This window comes from Pleurodeles waltl, chromosome 9 (genome assembly GCF_031143425.1).
Source record: "Pleurodeles waltl isolate 20211129_DDA chromosome 9, aPleWal1.hap1.20221129, whole genome shotgun sequence".
Classification (NCBI taxonomy): domain Eukaryota; kingdom Metazoa; phylum Chordata; class Amphibia; order Caudata; family Salamandridae; genus Pleurodeles; species Pleurodeles waltl.
The window spans coordinates 894,145,786-894,164,153 of record NC_090448.1 but is presented as its reverse complement, the minus strand read 5'-3'; the positions used below and the strand labels follow the sequence as shown (position 1 = coordinate 894,164,153).

Below are 18,368 nucleotides of genomic sequence, written 5' to 3'. Positions count from 1 at the left end.
TTGGCTGTTGATTTTGATCTGTTCTGTTTGGTTATTTTTGGGTCTTGTGGGGTGGGTGTGGGGGTAGGATTTGGGGCCTGCCAAGACTTATGATTTTCATCCTCACTTTTTTGCACCCACCTCATTGGCCCTTACACCCTGTAAGATTAGATGGTTAGCATAGTTACCCTCATTGCAAAAGACAGCAATATACCAAATAAAGGGGGGGTGGGCTGTTTGGAAGCACATTAAAGATGTGGGCCCAGATATAATACTTTTTGCAGAGGGACCAGGGGAGACTACCACACACTGCATATCCCATTGCACACCACTCAGCACTCACTAAACAGTGGGGTGTAGTGATTTATACAAAACTGAACACACCCTTCACTGTCTTCCTTCTCAAAATCGATAAAGATGGCAGGTTTATTGTTCTGGTTGGAAGATTGCCAGGTTGCACTATTACTAACCACAGTTTACAGCTCGGATGTAGTGCATGATGCCTTGTTTTTTGCAGTTCCTGGCGGGCTTGGGGGAGGTTGCATGTGGAGATATCTTTCTGACCGGAGATCTTATCGCTGTCTGGCATCCTTGCCAGGATAGAGAGGAGGGAGGTGTTTTTCAAACAGGGACTTTCTCCAAGTAGTTAATGACACCCCTAATGAATCTCTGTTGTAGAGCTATGTGGTCTAAATTACACTCCTCTGAGTGGGTTACTCTTTTACTCTCAAGTTCACAATACACACTCATGTATTATATTTTATTGAGGGATCCAGTCATGGCAAGGCCCAGCTTGATAGACCTTGTAGCGATTGCAGTTTCCTGGCACACTCCTGTTACACTTCTAGTGGACTTGGGCTCCCTAAGGAGAATAGGGAGTTTGCCACGTATATCCTTTCAATAATGCTATATACTCATCCTCTGGGAAGCAGTTTGTTACCAAATTTATGAATATTATGAAATTAGAGAGGGTGGGAGTATTGATTGGTGGATTTTAGGATGCCTTCAAGGCAATGATTAGGAGACATTTTATATTGGCTGCCGCAGAAAGCAACATCTCCGCAACCTAGAGGTACAAAAATTAGAACAGGAAATTCATCTGAATCCCTCTCTCCAAATAACATACAAAACATATCTGACCAGAGGACACCTCTGTGTGTATTACACTAATAAGGCAGAGCTTGCCCTTCTCCACCCTAAAAAAAAAAAAAAAAAAAGAAAATTATCCTACATTGCTCGGGATAAAGTGAGGATGCAACTAGCCAAAAATACTGAGGCTAAAGGGAGAAGGAATATACATAAAACAAATTTCCAGTAGCAGTGACAACAACCTTACTGATGGTTCAGATAAATCTGCTGAATTCTGCCACTTTTACTCTACCCTTAATACTGGAGAACGAACCTCCAAAACATGACAGGAGAGTTTCTTGAAAAACTATCAGGGTCCCCAGCATTGCAGGAATACGGAGGGAAATTCTGGAGAAGCTGATATAGTTAGAGGAGTATAAACCGGGTATAAAATCTTTGAAATTTGGAAAGGCCCTGGGACCAGACTGCTCACATCCCAACTCTATAAGACATTAGCATCCAAACTGTCCCTTAAAATGGGTTCTGTATTCGGTTTTTGTGCTGAAGCTGGCTCGCTCACATTCACCATGCGAGGAAGCCATTATTGCAGTCCTCCTGAAGGCAGGCAAAGACCCTAAGATCGACGTGCCCTACTGCCCAATCGCATTGTTAAACTTAAATACAAACTTGCATAACAAAATTCTAGTTACCTGTGTAAACGCTGCACACCCACTCCTGGTCCACTTGACTAAAGTAGATTTGTTAAGGGAACTCAGACTCACGATTATCATCCGCGCCCCAGACCTCCGGGTTGAAAAGGCCTAGTTAAAGAAAATTCCTGTAATTCTCTTATTCTTTGATGCCAAATAGGCTTTAGACTGGGTCGACTAGACCTTTCTGCACCTCACCTCACTGAAAATAGGTATAAGTCCTGTTTTCATGAGAATGATTTTTCCAATTAGGCAAGCGGTAGGCCAGAGCTAGCCTGAATGGCCAGACTTCGGCACCCTTCATGCTCTGCAGGAGCACTAGGCAGAGGTACCCACTATCTCAACTTCTGTTTGTTCATTTTATTGAGCTCCTAGCCTGACTCGTACGACAAACTGAATTGGGGGATGGAATTCAGTTTGGTGCACATGAATATAAAATTTTCCTTTTTTGCGGATGATTTGCATTTGTCGCTAGGTTCCTGTGGCACTTCCCTTCCAGCCACATTAAAACTCTTAAATTCATTTGAAGTGGTCTCTGGGTGCAAAATAAACTATGACAAATGTGAGGGGCTGAACCTCATTTTACCCAATCCTCAGGTGGCAAAGCGGAGTGCTTCATTTCCCTTTAACTGGGCTAAAAGTTCATTAAACACCTTAGAGTTTCTAACTCTCCTGGAGAACTGTTTTTCGTTAACTACCCCTTTTTGATGGACTGATTATATATTCTTCAGTGCTACCATTTTGGCTTGACAGAGTGTATTTGAAACAAATCTAGCAACAGTTATTACAATTCATATGGAGGTGAAGAGCACCTAGGATTCCCTCAAAGGCTAACAATCTACCCCACGGAGGTAAGGCAAATTTGGGGCACCCAGTATCCCATACTACTACCCTGCTGCCCAACTGAGAATTGTAACAGAATGGTCTGCACTCGAATTTAGAGGAGCTGGCATAAGATGGACCATGCCATAACTCGCCAACCTCTTTGGGAGTTAGTCTGGGTAGTTAGAATAGACTCAACAGTGCCCATCCGTACTTACCTCAGCACTCCAGTGACCACCACCTAAAAAGCTTGGAATAATTGTCATGTCAAGATGGATGGTGACTCATCCCTCACTTTATAGAGCAGTACATCATAATCTTGCCTTCACCCCTGCTTTGTTGGGTAAAGCTTTTCAATCCTAAGGGATGGAGGGTGCTGCATGACTTCAGATATGTTCGATAAGACAACCCAGAAGAAGTTATTGAAATGTAAGGCAAGCTTTGACCTTTGGCTATCCCAGGTTTGACATTGTGTCGCAATTGATTTGTGTAAGGAAATGCCTCCTTGGCATGGTTACCCCCTGACTTTTTGCCTTTGCTGATGCTATGTTTTGAATTGAAAGTGTGCTGAGGCCTGCTAACCAGGCCCCAGCACCAGTGTTCTTTCCCTAACCTGTACTTTTGTTTTCACAATTGGCACACCCTGGCATCCAGGTAAGTCCCTTGTAACTGGTACCAAGGGCCCTGATGCCAGGGAAGGTCTCTAAGGGCTGCAGCATATCTTATGCCACCCTGGGGACCCCTCACTCAGCACAGACACACTGCTTGCCAGCTTGTGTGTGCTGGTGAGGACAAAACGAGTAAGTCGACATGGCACTCCGCTCAGGGTGCCATGCCAACCTCACACTGCCTATGCAGTATAGATAAGTCACCCCTCTAGCAGGCCTTAAAGCCCTAAGGCAGGGTGCACTATACCTTAGGTGAGGGCACCAGTGCATGAGCACTGTGCCCCTACAGTGTCTAAGCAAAACCTTAGACATTGTAAGTGCAGGGTAGCCATAAGAGTATATGGTCTGGGAGTCTGTCAAACACGGATTCCACAGCACCATAATGGCTACACTGATATGGTATCAAACTTCTCAGCACAATAAATGCACACTGATGCCAGTGTACATTTTATTGTAAAATACACCCCAGAGGGCACCTTAGAGGTGCCCCCTGAAACCTTAAGCAACTACCCGTGTAGGCTGACTGGTTTTAGCAGCCTGCCACACTCGAGACATGTTGCTGGCCACATGGGGAGAGTGCCTTTGTCACTCTGTGGCTAGTAACAAAGCCTGCACTGGATGGAGATGCTATCACCTCCCCCAGGCAGGAGTTGTAACACCTGGCGGTGATCCTCAAAGGCTCACCCCCTTTGTTCCAGCACCACAGGGCACTCCAGCTAGTGGAGTTGCCCGCCCCCTCCGGCCACGGCCCCACTTTTGGCGGCAAGGCCGGAGGAAATAATGAGAATAACAAGGAGTCACTGGCCAGTCAGGACAGCCCCTAATGTGTCCTGAGCTGAGGTGACTCTAACTTTTAGAAATCCTCCATCTTGCAGATGGAGGATTCCCCCAATAGGGATAGGAATGTGACCCCCTCCCCTTGGGAGGAGGCACAAAGAGAGTGTACCCACCCTCAGGGCTAGTAGCCATTGGCTACTAACCCTCTGACCTAAACACGCCCTTAAATTTAGTATTTAAGGGCTCCCCTGAACCTAGGAACTCAGATTCCTGCAACCTAAGAAGAAGAGGACTGCTGAGCTGAAAAACCCTGCAGAGAAGACGGAGACACCAACTGCCTTGGCCCCAGCTCTACCGGCCTGTCTCCCCCCTTCGGAAGAAAACTGCTCCAGCGACGCTTTCCCCAGGACCATCGACCTCTGAATCCTCAGAGGACTGCCCTGCTCTAAAAGGACCAAGAAACTCCCGAGAACAGCGGCCCTGTTCACCCAAGACTGCAACTTTGTTTCTAAAGGAGCAACTTAAAGGCAACAGCGTTTCCCGCCGGAAGCGTGAGACTTGCAACCCTGCACCCGGTGACCCGACTCGACTGGTGGAGAAACAACACTTCAGGGAGGACCCTCCGGCGACTCAGAGACTGTGAGTAACCAAAGTTGTTCCCTCTGAGCCCCCACAGCGACGCCTGCAGAGGGAATCCCGAGGCTCCCCCTGACCGCGACTGCCTGACTCTAAGATCCTGACGCCTGGAAAAGACCCTGCACCCACAGCCCCCAGGACCTGAAGGATCGGAACTCCAGTGCAGGAGTGACCCCCAGGAGGCCCTCTCCCTTGCTCAGGTGGTGGCTACCCCGAGGAGCCCCCCCCCTTGCCTGCCTGCATCGCTGAAGAGACCCCTTGGTCTCCCATTGATTCCTATTACAAACCCGACGTGTGTTTGCACACTGCACCCGGCCGCCCCGTGCTGCTGAGGGTGTACTTCCTGTTCTAACTTGTGCCCCCCCCCCCCCCCCCCAGTGCCCTACAAAACCCCACCTGGTCTGCCCTCCGAAGATGCGGGTACTTACCTGCTGGCAGACTGGAACCGGGGCACCCCCTTCTCCATTGAAGCCTGTGCGTTTTGGGCACCACTTTGAACTCTACACCTGACCGGCCCTGAGCTGCTGGTGTGGTAACTTTGGGGTTGCTCTGAACCCCCAACGGTGGGCTACCTTGGACCCAAACTTGAACCCCATAGGTGGTTTACTTACCTACAAAAACTAACAAATACTTACCCCCCCCAGGAACTGTTGAAAATTGCACTAAGTGTCTAGTTTTAAAATAGCTATATGTGTTTTATTTGAAAAGTATATATGCAATTGTTATTATTCAAAGTTCCTAAAGTACTTATCTGTAATACCTTTCATGCAAAGTATTACATTTAGAATTTGAACCTGTGGTTCTTAAAATAAACTAAGAAAATATATTTTTCTATACAAAAACCTATTGGCCTGGAATTGTCTCTTAGTGTGTGTTCCTCATTTATTGCCTGTGTGTATGTACAGCAAATGCTTAACACTACTCCTTTGATAAGCCTACTGCTCGACCACACTACCACAAAATAGAGCATTAGTATTATCTCTTTTTGCCACTATCTTACCTCTAAGGGGAACCCTTGGACTCTGTGCATACTATTCCTTACTTTGAAATAGTGCATACAGAGCCAACTTCCTACAATTTGGTAGGCCTATTTTTGAGCTAATCAGTAAATTATGATGGTTCAGCTCTATTAAAATGTTTTAGAAACTATATAATTTCTGTCTGGCTGATAACCCAAGGATTTTTTTAGGTTTAAAACTTAATAAAAATGATTTACACAGAAAAACTAGCTCACATCTTGTGTTTTACTTGACAGGTCCCTCGTTATTGATGAAGCAGACCGAATGGTTGAACAAGGGCATTTCGTCGAGCTCACTCAGCTACTGGAGCTGTTAAATGATTCAGTCTACAACCCTAAGAGGCAGACTTTTGTTTTTTCTGCGACCTTAACCTTGATCCATCAGGCCCCCACAAGAGTCCTGCAAAAGAAGAACTCAAAGAAAATGGACAAAGAGTCCAAGCTGGAAGCATTGATCAATAAAATTGGATTGAGGGGCAAACCCAAGGTGATCGATTTAACACGGAAAGAAGCCACAGTGGAAACCTTGACTGAGACCAAGATCCACTGTGATACCAATGAGAAGGATTATTACCTGTACTATTTCTTACTTCAGTACCCTGGACGTACCATGGTCTTTGCCAACAGCATAGACTGTATCAAGCGTCTAAATGGTCTTCTTACCATATTAGATTGCACCCCTTTGCCTCTGCATGCAAACATGCACCAGAAGCAAAGGCTAAAAAATCTGGAGCGTTTTGCTGAGCGTGACAAGTAAGTGGATTGATAACTAAATGTGCTATTTGCTGGTGATTTGAGACTATTTAATACAGTCTTTCCTGTATGAACTGAAGTGCTAGTGGGCCTATAGCGCACATGGCGGGTCCTCCAATAATGTAATTATTCTTGAGAAGAAAACTGTTTGATCACGATGGTCCATATCTAACCCAATTGACTTTAATAGAGTGCTCATATTGCATACAAAATTACATAAACCTCTGCCAGTGTTGTCAACTGTTAAGTATTTTGAAAACATCTGGTATTTACCAACCCTCCGGTACATTCCCTCCTGGTCACACAAGGGCAATTAAACACTTCATTGTTTCAATTATTTGAAAAAATGGCCTGCAGAGTGTATTGTATGTAGTTTAGTTTTTCTTTTTCAGCTTTATTTATTTTAGCATTGCTGATGAGGTTGTTGGCGTCCAGTTTAGTTCCTTTGCTCAAAATGTCTAACACACCCCTCCCCCTCCCCACAAAAAATCTTTTACCTAATGAATATATATAATGTTCATTGTGTGGAATATCTGAGACTTTATTTTTTTGACATACAGAATTTCGTTAAGCCCTGATAACCTGTGTTTCCGTGAATGATGACCATGCCAAATTTGCCTCCTTTTTAAGTCTGGCTTTAAGACAACCACTACAATCTTTTGTGCCTCATGTAATAAAAAAATGAAAACACATATACATGCATAGAGGGGCTTTGGATCCGCCCACTTCATTAGTTTGGGTCATCCCTCTTAATTCGAATTGCAAAAGACTTTAATCCTAACACCCATGTTTTCCGAAGTAAATGAAATATCTGGAAACAATATTAAAGTAATTAAATTATAGGCACATAGGAAATGATATAGTAGTTGATTTGTCAGTAGTTAAAATGCACACTTGAAATCACTGTACTAAAACCATGGTTCATGCTCATGTTACAGAACCTTGTGTTTTAATCTTCACTCTGGCTGGAGGCCTTGAAGGGATGCAAACACCCGCCTCTGGGTCTTCTCCGTTGGACAGCCAGCACAAGTAGCACCAGGAGATGAGGAATTGTGGGGGCATATTCCTTTGATTAGGATCGCTTGGTTTAAAAAAAATACAAAAATAAAATTATACTGCTTGGAAAAGGGATGGTGGGTGGCAAATGAGAGTTTAATTAAGTCTTAAAAGAAGCTGGAATTTGGGGGGGTAATGCAGACAAATGTAGTGACAGTGGAAGAACTAGCCCTGTTTTCCCATTGGAACAGGTAGTAGCAGTAGAAATTGAATTGTTGGAGACTGAAGAGCCTCTGCTCAACATATGCTTTTAGCTCACACTCTTCAAGAAGGTCCAAAGAGTTAATAAGGCAGGTTTGCAATCAGAAAGCTCTTTTGCACCCCACTTAAGTTATTAAATTTAGCGACCTCCCTGCTTGGCACTGCCATGTTTTTGAGATGGGACTTATTTTAGCATTTATAAAGCACTATTCTTAGGAATTGCCCTACTTCCAGTAAAGGGAAGGAAAGCAGAGACTGATCATTCATAAAGAATGCCTTTGAAATGTCAAAGGTAAGTCTACCTAACAAAATGTGAGTGCATCCAGGGGAGATGAGTTTTCTTTTCACTTTTTCTTCTGTGGTGTTTCAAAATGGAAAATGTCCCATGGAAGGAAATATGACACAACCACACACTCTTTTGTATGGGCATGGAGTAATATTTTGTGATATTTTTGTTTAAAGATTTAAATACGCCATTCTCTTCCTAAAGCTGGGAGAGAGGGGCTTGATGAGGTACATGGAGCAAATCGCACAGCCTGAACACTGGGCTGTAGTGTAAAGTTTATATGCAGTAGATAAGGAAAAATGTAAGGAAACATGACTGAATCAAAATTTAAATGGATACGTAGATAAGCTTACTGAGTATGTTTTTGGGGGGAGTGAGAAGAGAGTGGAGATTAAAACTGCAAGTGCTTATGATGTAAAATAGAAAACGTGGTCATGGTTGTATATGCCTGCCTATGTTTATGTAGAAACAGCAACTTCGTTCAGTCTGTGTAAAAGTGGGATTGACCTGGCTGTATTTCTCTGCTACCTAATTTACTTGACTCAGTCACCACTCTTTAAATGTGTTTCAGCTGCGTTCTTTTAACAACTGATGTTGCTGCCCGTGGGCTTGATATTCCGAATGTGCAGCATGTTCTCCATTATCAGGTAGGATATTCTTAAGTGCTGTTAAAATAATTATTGAGATGTTTGAACTCCTAGCATGTATCCATCTCCTCCCAAATACGACAGACCGTTTCAGATTCCAAGGGTCGTGGAACTGTGGCATTGGTAATCTTGCACCTAGAGGGACTTATACTGTTCCATCATAAGCTAACCTGTGAAAAATTGAGAATAAAATGGAATAGGTGTCGGTATGGATTCCTGATGTTTTTTATTTTCTTGTGTGCTTGGAGCAATGTCTGTATGGAAAAATTAGGGAGCTGTGGTATTGGTGTCCTTCATTGAATTCCTGATTCAGATGACACCTCTTGTTACTGCCTAAACTGAGAGTTACTGGTCACATGTAATCAGGGCCTTATTCTTCCATCAAATTGTCCAAGATAATTTCACTTTCTTATTTTGCTCTCTCCCCTCTGTCCTACTTCCCTCTTTCCCTTTTTCTCCTTGTACCTCTTCACCCCTTCTCCCACAAGCCCCAATTTCCCACACAAATTACCAAACACTCCGGCCTTAGTCATTATCTTCATAACATTATTTGTGGTATGAAAATGTGAGGAAAGAATGCAGAATGTTTTGAGAAGGTTAAACATTTTTCCTACTGCCATAAATTCATTTCATTTGTAGAAAGGACAGTGCTTTCACCCTGGTAACTTTACAGCAGTTAGCAGCATATTCTTCCTGCGTTGCAATGTTTTTCAGGAAGCAGATTACTATGGGGAAAACTGTGTGAAACAGCAGGGCAGCACCAACACGAACCAGTGATCCTCAAGGAAAAAGAAGGATTTGTCATTCAGTCATGCTTGGGACAGCGCATGTGCTCTTGCTTACGAGAGATGTAGTGTACAACACAGGGTTTTCACCCCGGCCATTACTCAGCATTCACTGGCTTCAGTGTCATTCTTATTTGCTGCCTTTTAATTGGCCAGTGTGTGCTGTCTTAGCTTACTCTTCTGGCTGCAGCATGGACCAAATACTGATTGCTTCAGCTTGATTGCTGTCCTTCCGCTGATCGTGGTGTGATTGAGGCACTACTTTTATCTTTTCTTCTGTCGTCCTTGTTGAGCCCCTTGCCATTTGTAGCTATGTGTTCTAAGCATGTGTAGCTGTAGATACACATGCTTTGCATAATCATGACATCTAATGTTGGGTCCGTATGTGTGCAAGTTGTTTTTCTTCAAAGAATTTCGACTCACAATGCAGAGTGACGTTTCTTGGTGATAATGCGCTTGGGCATCTATTCCATTGTTAGATTTTCTTTCCGCCGTCTGGCTCAGACTTGTGTGCCTGTGCTCAGATTCGACTCCATCAAGGCTCTCCTTTCAGTTCTTGCTACACTATTGCCTTCGTCGGTATTGTTTTGATCACATTTCCCCTTCTGCATATTGAGTTATTTCTCTATTGCTCATTGAGTTGCTTTCCACTGCCCCTAAGGGGGACCTTCAGGGCCTCTCTTTGGTCTCCATTACCTTGTTTAGAGAATGTTTCACTGGTGATGAAATCGACGCTCATCTGTTACTGCCCGTGGTGCCACGCAAAGTATCCCCCAGATTGATCAACACCTGTTCTGTAATCTGTGTTTGTCAACAGAGCATAGTGAAGCGGATTGTGAAGCCTGCTTTGCCCTCCGCTTGAAGAAAACCCTTAGAGACCATCTAGCACATTGCCTCGAAATGTTGCTGAAGAGCATCAAGGATACTCCAGGCCTCTTCGGTTATTAAGACGTTGAAGATAGGAAGAACAACCTCATCCATCTGCTGCTGTGGAGGAGGAGTGATCGATCAAGGGCAGTTCTGGCTTTGATCTCAAGGTTGACTTGGAAATAGAGGAAGTTACACCAGCGCATCAATTCGTGAGGATGGCATATCCTGTCTATCAAAACAATATGACACTTGCCCTCTGTGAAACAACATACAAAGGCCCTCGAGCTACCACTTCCTTCGGTCAATGCCAGCACTGAGTACCTGGTTCGGACTTCCTGTCCTTCCAGCTTGATGCAGAAACAGCCAAAGTCTCCACAATATCATGCAGCTGGGCAGGGTGGAGGACAAAACACTTTTGGAACACCAACACATGTCGACCCCTGGGATATTTATATCAACCCTCCAGGGGCTCAGACCCAGATCTATATTCTGCTCGTCCTTTCCCTCCTGATGACTCAACATCATATCAGGAGCTTATAGGTAGAGCTGCTGCGTTTCACAATATACAACTCCATAAAGAGGCTTTAGAAAAAAAATGTCCTCTTTGAAACTCTTTCCACCATAGTTGCTTGTTATAATCTCAAGCTAGTGGAGATGCCCTACCACCTGACAAAGAGAGCAATCGTATTGATGCGGCAGAGAAAAGTGTTGCAGCACAATCTGCCAATCATTGGCCTGTTGCCAATTCAGTGGGACAACTTGCTTGTTACGATCGGGCCCAATGGGATCAAATAGAGGATCTGCTCCAATATCTCCAAGAGAAACACAAAAACAAGGACAAGAACATGTTGCCTCAATGTGCTGTGCCTTAGATGCTGCCAACACTGCAGCTAGGGGTATCAACACCAGCATCTTGCTCAGGTGCCATGCATTGCTGCGGATTTCTGGTTTCAAACGAGATGTACCAAAAGGTCCTCCATATCCCTTTTAATAAGGAACATCTGTTGGGTCCCCAAGTAAACCAAACAGTAGAATAGAAAAAAAAAAGATACAGAGAGCAAAAGCAATGGGGGCCCTTCAGACACCTACTCCCCATGGCTCCTTTCACTGCTCAAACTATCATGGAGGTTCCAAGGTGACATCTTCCGATGCTGCTACAGTCTGCTGCTGAAATCAGGCTCTACAAACCTCCCTAAAACAATACTTCAGAGGCTCATGCAGGGGAAACTGTCAGATGTAGAGGTATGGGTGCTTCTCCACGTGGAAAAACACCCACTAGCAAGCAATGACTTCCGCTTCTACTCCCCGACCATAGAACACCTTGTGTGAGGAGGTTACAGGATTTCTTATCCAACATGGCTATTGTCTGGATTTCATTACCACACCTCCTAACATTCCACCTCGCACTCTCAGGCTATCACTGGATAATCAAGCATTGTTCAAACAGGAAGTCTAAGCTGTTCTTATCAAGGGAGTTCTAAAACCCATCCCCCTACATCATCAGGGTTTAGGGGTATACTCTTTACTTCCTAATACCGAAAAAGGATGGGTTGTCACAGCCAAGTCTAGTCCTCAGGCCCCTAAGCGAGTACATCCTGTCAGAACACTTCCACATGGTCACCGCAGAAGATGTGATCCCACTTCTCCAACAAGGCGTCTTCATGGCTAAACTAGATCTAAAGGACGTCTATTTTCACATACCAATCCACCTAGCACATTGCAAATTTCTCAGGTTTGTGGTGGTCGGCAAACATCAGTTCAAAGTCTTCCCTTTCAGGTTGACTACTGCACCGCGGGTATTCACCTAAAGCCTAGTGGTGGTAGCAGCTCATCTATGCAGACACAAAGTTCACATATTTCCATATCTGGACGATTGACTTATCAAAGCCAACATTCATCAACAGTGTGGACAACACACTGGGGTTACAATAGATATGCTCCATCGCTTAAGGTTTACCATCAATATCACAAAATCTCCCCTTCAATCTCTGCAGGTTCAACTGTATCCAGGGACTGTTCTAAACAAACAAGTTGGATTAGCCATCCCAATCAGGCAAGAATCCACAGTTTCAGAGGACTCACCGCGAAGACACTTATGCGTCTCATTGCTATAGAACCCCATGCACAACTACATATGCGCCTGTTACAGGAATGCCTAGCTTAACAGTGGTCTCAGTCATAGGGTCAGTTAGAAGATCTAGTGTTGATAGACCACCACACTCATCGCTGTCTGCAGTGGTGGAACTCCAACATCCTATTACAAGGGTGGCCTTTACTCGACCCTGTTCTCCACAGGGACGCATTACTCGCGGGATGGGTTGCACACTTGCAGAATCTCACAATTCAGGGTCTCTAGGACAATTTGGGGTCTCCATATCAACTACCCAGAGCTTCAAGCTGTTCACCTAGCATGGAAAGTATTCCTTCCTCACTTGGGTGGGAAGGTTGTCCTAGTCAGGATGGATAATATGACAGCCATGTATTATCTACAAAAACGGGGTAACATGTTCTCCACAATTATCTCACTTATCTCTGGCAATTTAGAGATGGGCTCTAAATTACAATATTCACCAGTTGGCAGAATACCTGCTGGTAATGGACAACGATTTTGCAGATCTCCTCAGCAGGATGCAGCAGTAAGTCCACGAGTGGGAATTCCACCCCCAAGTCCTCCTTACGTACTTTCACAAATGGAGCTCTCTTCACCACTTCAAACAACGCCAAATGCCTAAACTTTGTGTCCAGGTTAATACACCCAATATCGAAGGGCTACGCACTATCGATGAGTTGGTCAGGGATAGTTGCTTCTCTATTCCCCCTCTCCTTCCATTTCTGGTTGGAAACTCAGGCAAACATCTCTCACAGGAGTTCTAGTGACTCCCACTTGGGCCCGTTGGCCCTTGTACACATCTTTACTGGACCTCTCTGAAGTCCCCCACGAGAAGCTCCCCAAACAGGCCGGATCTTCTCACTCAGAACCATGGAGAAATTGGGCACCCAGGTTCCAAGGCTCTCAACCTGCCGATCTGGCTCCTGAGGTAATAGAATTTGGTTTCCTGAATACATGGCTGTTCTTAGGAAACCTCATAGGCCTACCACTCACTCAAGTTGTGCAGCTAAACGGAAAATGTGTGTTTTTGTTATTGTCATTCAAAACAAATTTCATTCTTTCAATGCCACTGTACAGAACATTGTCTGTTACCTGCTTCATTTACAACTTTCTGGGCTAGCATTCACCTCCGTAAGGTTACATCTCGCTGCACTAGATGCCCATCTGCAAAATAGGCAACACATGTCTTTATTCAAAATACCATTCATTAAAGCCTTCATGGAATCTTAACATTGTTCTTACGTAACTTGTGGGCCCTTCATTCGAGCCCCTGCATACCTGTCCCCTTTAATATCTCTCTTGGAAGGTGGCATTTGTAATTGCTATTACCTCGCATAGACATGTTAGTGAGCTGCAGGCATTGACCTTGGAAGGACCTTTCTTCTAGCTCCACAGACCCAGCGTGGTCCACCAAACCTTAATTCATCCTAAAAGTTATCTCCGACTTGAACCTTATTCAGACAATTGAGTTGCTGGTTCTTTTCCCTCAACCAGAATCCGTTGTGGAGAGGGCTTTTCACCTATTCGATGTCAAAAGAGCCCTTATGTTCTACATTAACACAACTAAAAATTTTAGAATCACTAAACTATTTATTGCTTTTTCACCACCTACTAAAGGAAAGTCTCTATTCAAATCATGTTTTGCCAGATGGTTAGTTAAGTGCATTAAAACATGTTACACTAAAGGTAAAATAACTTTATTTACACCTCTTAGAGCACATTCTAAGCAAAAGAAAGGGGCATCCATGGCTTTCTTAGGAAACATTCCAATAGATAACCTATGCAAAGCAGCCACATGGCCTACACCACACGCTTTAACAAAACACCATTGTGGGGATGTTCTAGCACTCCAACAAGCTAATGTACTGCTACGTACACTTTTTTCAGGCAACTTCAGCACCCACAGGTTGGCCCCCGCTTGTGAGGAAGACTGCTTTACGTCTATGAAAGCATGTGTATCTACATGCACACATGCCTCAAATGGAATATGGTACTTACCCTGTAAGCATTTGTTTATGGCATGTAGTGCCATAAATTCACATGCGCCCACCCTCCTCCCCGCACACCTGTGGCCATTCCAGTTTACCTTGTATACACATGGACATCTCTTTACTTACTTTACACTCCATTCTCAACTGCCTGCAGGAAAACAACAACAATGAAGTTGATGCGCATTATCACCAAGAGGAGGCATTTTGCCTTATGACTTGAAAGGTTTCTTTGAAGAAAAACAACTTGCACACATCCGGAATCAACACTAGATGACAGGAGTATGCAAAGCATGTGAAACAACTGCACTACATGCCACAAACAGATTTTCACAGGGTAAGTATAATATTCCTTTACTATGCTGCACACACTTCAAAGAAGCCATTTTCTCCTTTGAAATTAATGTTTCATGTGGCAACAGATGTTATCTGATTTTATTGTGATAGATTTATCTGCTTACAAATGTATTTTCACTAGGACATGAAAATTGGCTCAATGGCTTTCTTAATGTGATAGGGTTTTTTGCCAAAAGTAATATTTTTTTTCTTTTTCATGCATGCATGGGTAGATTAACTGATTTGCTCAGAAGCACAGTAGTGTTGTGCCAAGACCTAAATACATTGGCAAAGCCAAAAGGTCTTGACTTTGAGACTACTGGTTCTGCCATTGCCTTTTGCTCATGCTGTACAGCATGGGCATTGCCATGTTTGGCAATGATTTATAGCCATGATGTATAGCAGTGTGGCTGCTGTGCAGTACTGCTAAAATGTAATTAAAAAACGACTATCATGGAGCCAGTGCTAATGCACTTTAAAAAATGCATTAGTCCTGTCAGCATCATAGTGCTTTATAAAAGTGCTTTTAGCCATATTGCAAACCATTTGCGCTTCTGTACAGCATGGTTACAGGACATTGCCAAAGCCAATAGCTCTCCTAGTCGAAAGCTATTGGCATTGTCAGTGTTTGTTTGCAATACAGCCTTTTTTGGAGCAAGTTCGAGCAGCTCCCCACAAAGGTGCATGCTCATTAAAGATCGATTTAAATCATTTTGAAACAGTGTTAAAGTATGTGATGAACTCCGTAGATAACTGTCTTTTTGTTGTGAACCTTGCTTAGAGCATTCTACTTTTAAGGAAACTATCTTACACTAAAAGTCTCACTGTAACGATGCATATCATAAGTAATTAACCCCTTAGCTGCTGGGCCCTTTTTTTGGCTATTTGGGCTAGTTCGCGCTTAGACCACCATAACTTTCTGTGCACATAAGCTATCCACATCAAACTTGCATCCTTTTTTTTCCCCCCCAACATTCTCGGGATTGTAAAGGTAGCCAGAGTTTGTGGGTCCCTTTGAGGAGACAAAGAAAGTAGCCAAATCACAGCTAAAATGTGTGTTTAAAAAAATGGCATCAACAAAAGATTTTCAGTGATAAAATCACCAGCTTTCAGGAACAGGCAGACTTGAATCAGAAAACCACGTTTTTCAACCCAGTTTTGGCATTTTGCTGGGACATACATTTTTTAATATTTTTGTGCTTTCAGCCTCCTTCCAGTTAGTGACAGAAATGGGTGTGAAACCAATGCTGGATCCCAGAAAGCTACACATTTCTGAAAAGTAGACAAAATTCTGGATCCAGCAAGGGGTCATTGTGTAGATCCTTCAAGGTTTTCCTGCAGAAAATAATAGGTGAAATAAAAAGAAAATATATTGAAATTGAGTTAAACAAAACAGCCATTTCTGTCCACGTTTTATTCTGTAACTTTTTCCAGCTATGGCAAATTTTTTAAAGCAATATACCGTTATGTCTGCTGGACTCTTTGTTTGGTTGCGGGAATATATAGGGCTTGTAGGTTCATCAAGAACTCTAGGTACCCAGAGCCAATAAATGAGCTGTACATTGCAATATGTTTTCAACGTGTATACAGCAATTCATTTGGTAAAATATAGAATGAAAAATAGGTATCAAGGAAATCTTAGTATTTCTAAAATGGGCACAACATAAGGAGCTTAGAAACAGTGGTTATTTGCACATCACTGAATTTGGGGGTACCCATACTAGCATGTGAATTACAGGGCATTTCTCAAAATTACTTATTATTACACACTGCCTTACGCTTAGAAGGCAAAAATGTAGAGGAAAAACAATTGGTAATAATACTTGTTCTATTCTGTACCCCCCTCCTCCCCTGAAATCTCCCGGTAAAAATGGTACCTCACTTGTGTGGCTAGGCCTAGTGCCCGTGACAGGAAACGCCTCAAAACTCACATGGACACATCACATTTTTCCATTGAAAAAGTATGTGTTTTTTGTTTTTGCAATGTGCCTAGCTGTAGATTTTGGGGTGTAGCTCAGCCGGCACCTAGGGAAACTTACCAAAGTTATGCATTTATGGAAAGCAGACACCTAGAGGAATCCAGGATGTGGTGACTTGTGGGGCTCTTACTGGGTTCTGTCACCCAGAATCCTTGCAAACCTCAAAACTGGGCTAAAAAACTTTGGGTTTGGTAGGTTTCCCTATATGGCCGCCGAGCCCAGGACCAAAAATGCAGGTGACTGCCTTACAAAACCAGGTTGTTTTGTGATAGATAATTTTGATGGCTCAACAATACGATTTGGGTGGTGGAATTTTGGGCTGAAATAAATTGGGGCGCCCACAAGAGAGAAGTCTCTGTGCTCGCCACCGCATGCACCTGCTCTTTGGGTTGGGCTAACCTGCTATTGTCCCGCTGCACAGACTGTGCTTGCGAAGGGACAGCAGCACTTTCCTCATCACCTCCCTCAATTACTGGAAGAGAGCTGTCTGATGGTATTCCTCCTGCTGAAAACTCACTCCCAGAGTCTGCGCCATTGTCCTATTTCAGGTGCTGCCTTCTGTCTCTGATCCTACGTCAGAGCTGTCCTCTATAACCCGAGTTAGGGCTTGAGCAGCAGTCATCCAACGAGACACCATCTCTGCTACTGGCTAAACTGTTGATATAAAACACTAGCCTACATAGACAGTCACAAAATTGCTGGTGGGTGTGTGTGTGTGTGTGATGCGTGCAACAGTAAATGTCACCTTACCCTTTGCTTCTTCCATATATCATCACGTTCTCTGATTACACAAAAAAAAACAAAAAAGACACAATTACTTCACCTTGTCACATACCCGTTGTCAGTCTTTAGTGCCTGTGGCGCCCAGTCCACCAATCATTATTGGTGCTCCCATTCCCATGACCTCCTCTTTGGATTCCCTCACTACCACCCACCAAAAGTGCCCTTCATCTCTCCATAGCCCCCCCTTGCACATACATTTCATTCATTTGTATTATAGCGCATGTAATGTCTGACTTTATTAATCCATTCTGCTATTCACCTAAAATACAGATTTGGTCTTCCCAGTAGGCATAAAAACCTTCTGCGCTCCTTTATGGCATCAAAACTGCCACCAGACGGCAGTGAGATCTGTTTCTAGCAGAAACATAATCACAGGAGTTAGCTTGACTTTTATATCTCCCTAAAACCTACAGTTGAAACGAGTCTCGTTGGGATTCCTGGCCATGGATTGCAGCACAACTGCGATCCACAGCCAGGAAACCATTCCAGGAAGGCCCTGTTTGAAAGGGGAGAATCTCCCCTTTCATACGAGGCCTTACTGAACGGTGGGGAGGCCCTTTCGGGCCCATTTTCCCCTCTGGAGCAGAAAGCGGCCTCACCTGCTGCATCCTGCTCTGGTGGGGAAAACTAATTGTGACGTCAGCACACATCTCGGCGTGCTGACATCAGAGTGGCTGGTGGGGGGAGACACGGAATGTCTTCCGTGTCTCTGGAGGGTATTTTAAATTAAAATAAATAAATAATAATAATCCTCCTGTGCAACACACCGGAGGATTTTTCAAACCCCTCCTTGGTGTCAGCCACTGGTTGTGACATGCACCAAGGGAAGGGTGGGCACGGGTCGGCCACTGGCCAACACTTGCACTGATGGGGCCAGTAAGTTCAACTTAAAATGT

At 43.9% G+C, this 18,368-nt stretch overlaps 1 protein-coding gene across 1 annotated transcript in view; it reads left to right on the top strand.

Annotated features, from left to right (window-relative positions):
• The window catches only part of DDX24 (DEAD-box helicase 24), a 212,536-nt gene that overhangs the window by 57,704 nt on the left and 136,464 nt on the right, over window positions 1-18,368 (top strand). Inside the window, exons 5-6 of the mRNA XM_069208236.1 lie at window positions 5,916-6,431; window positions 8,546-8,621. Of these exons, the coding sequence (XP_069064337.1) occupies window positions 5,916-6,431; window positions 8,546-8,621 (592 nt within the window). The remainder of the gene's footprint in view (window positions 1-5,915; window positions 6,432-8,545; window positions 8,622-18,368) is intronic.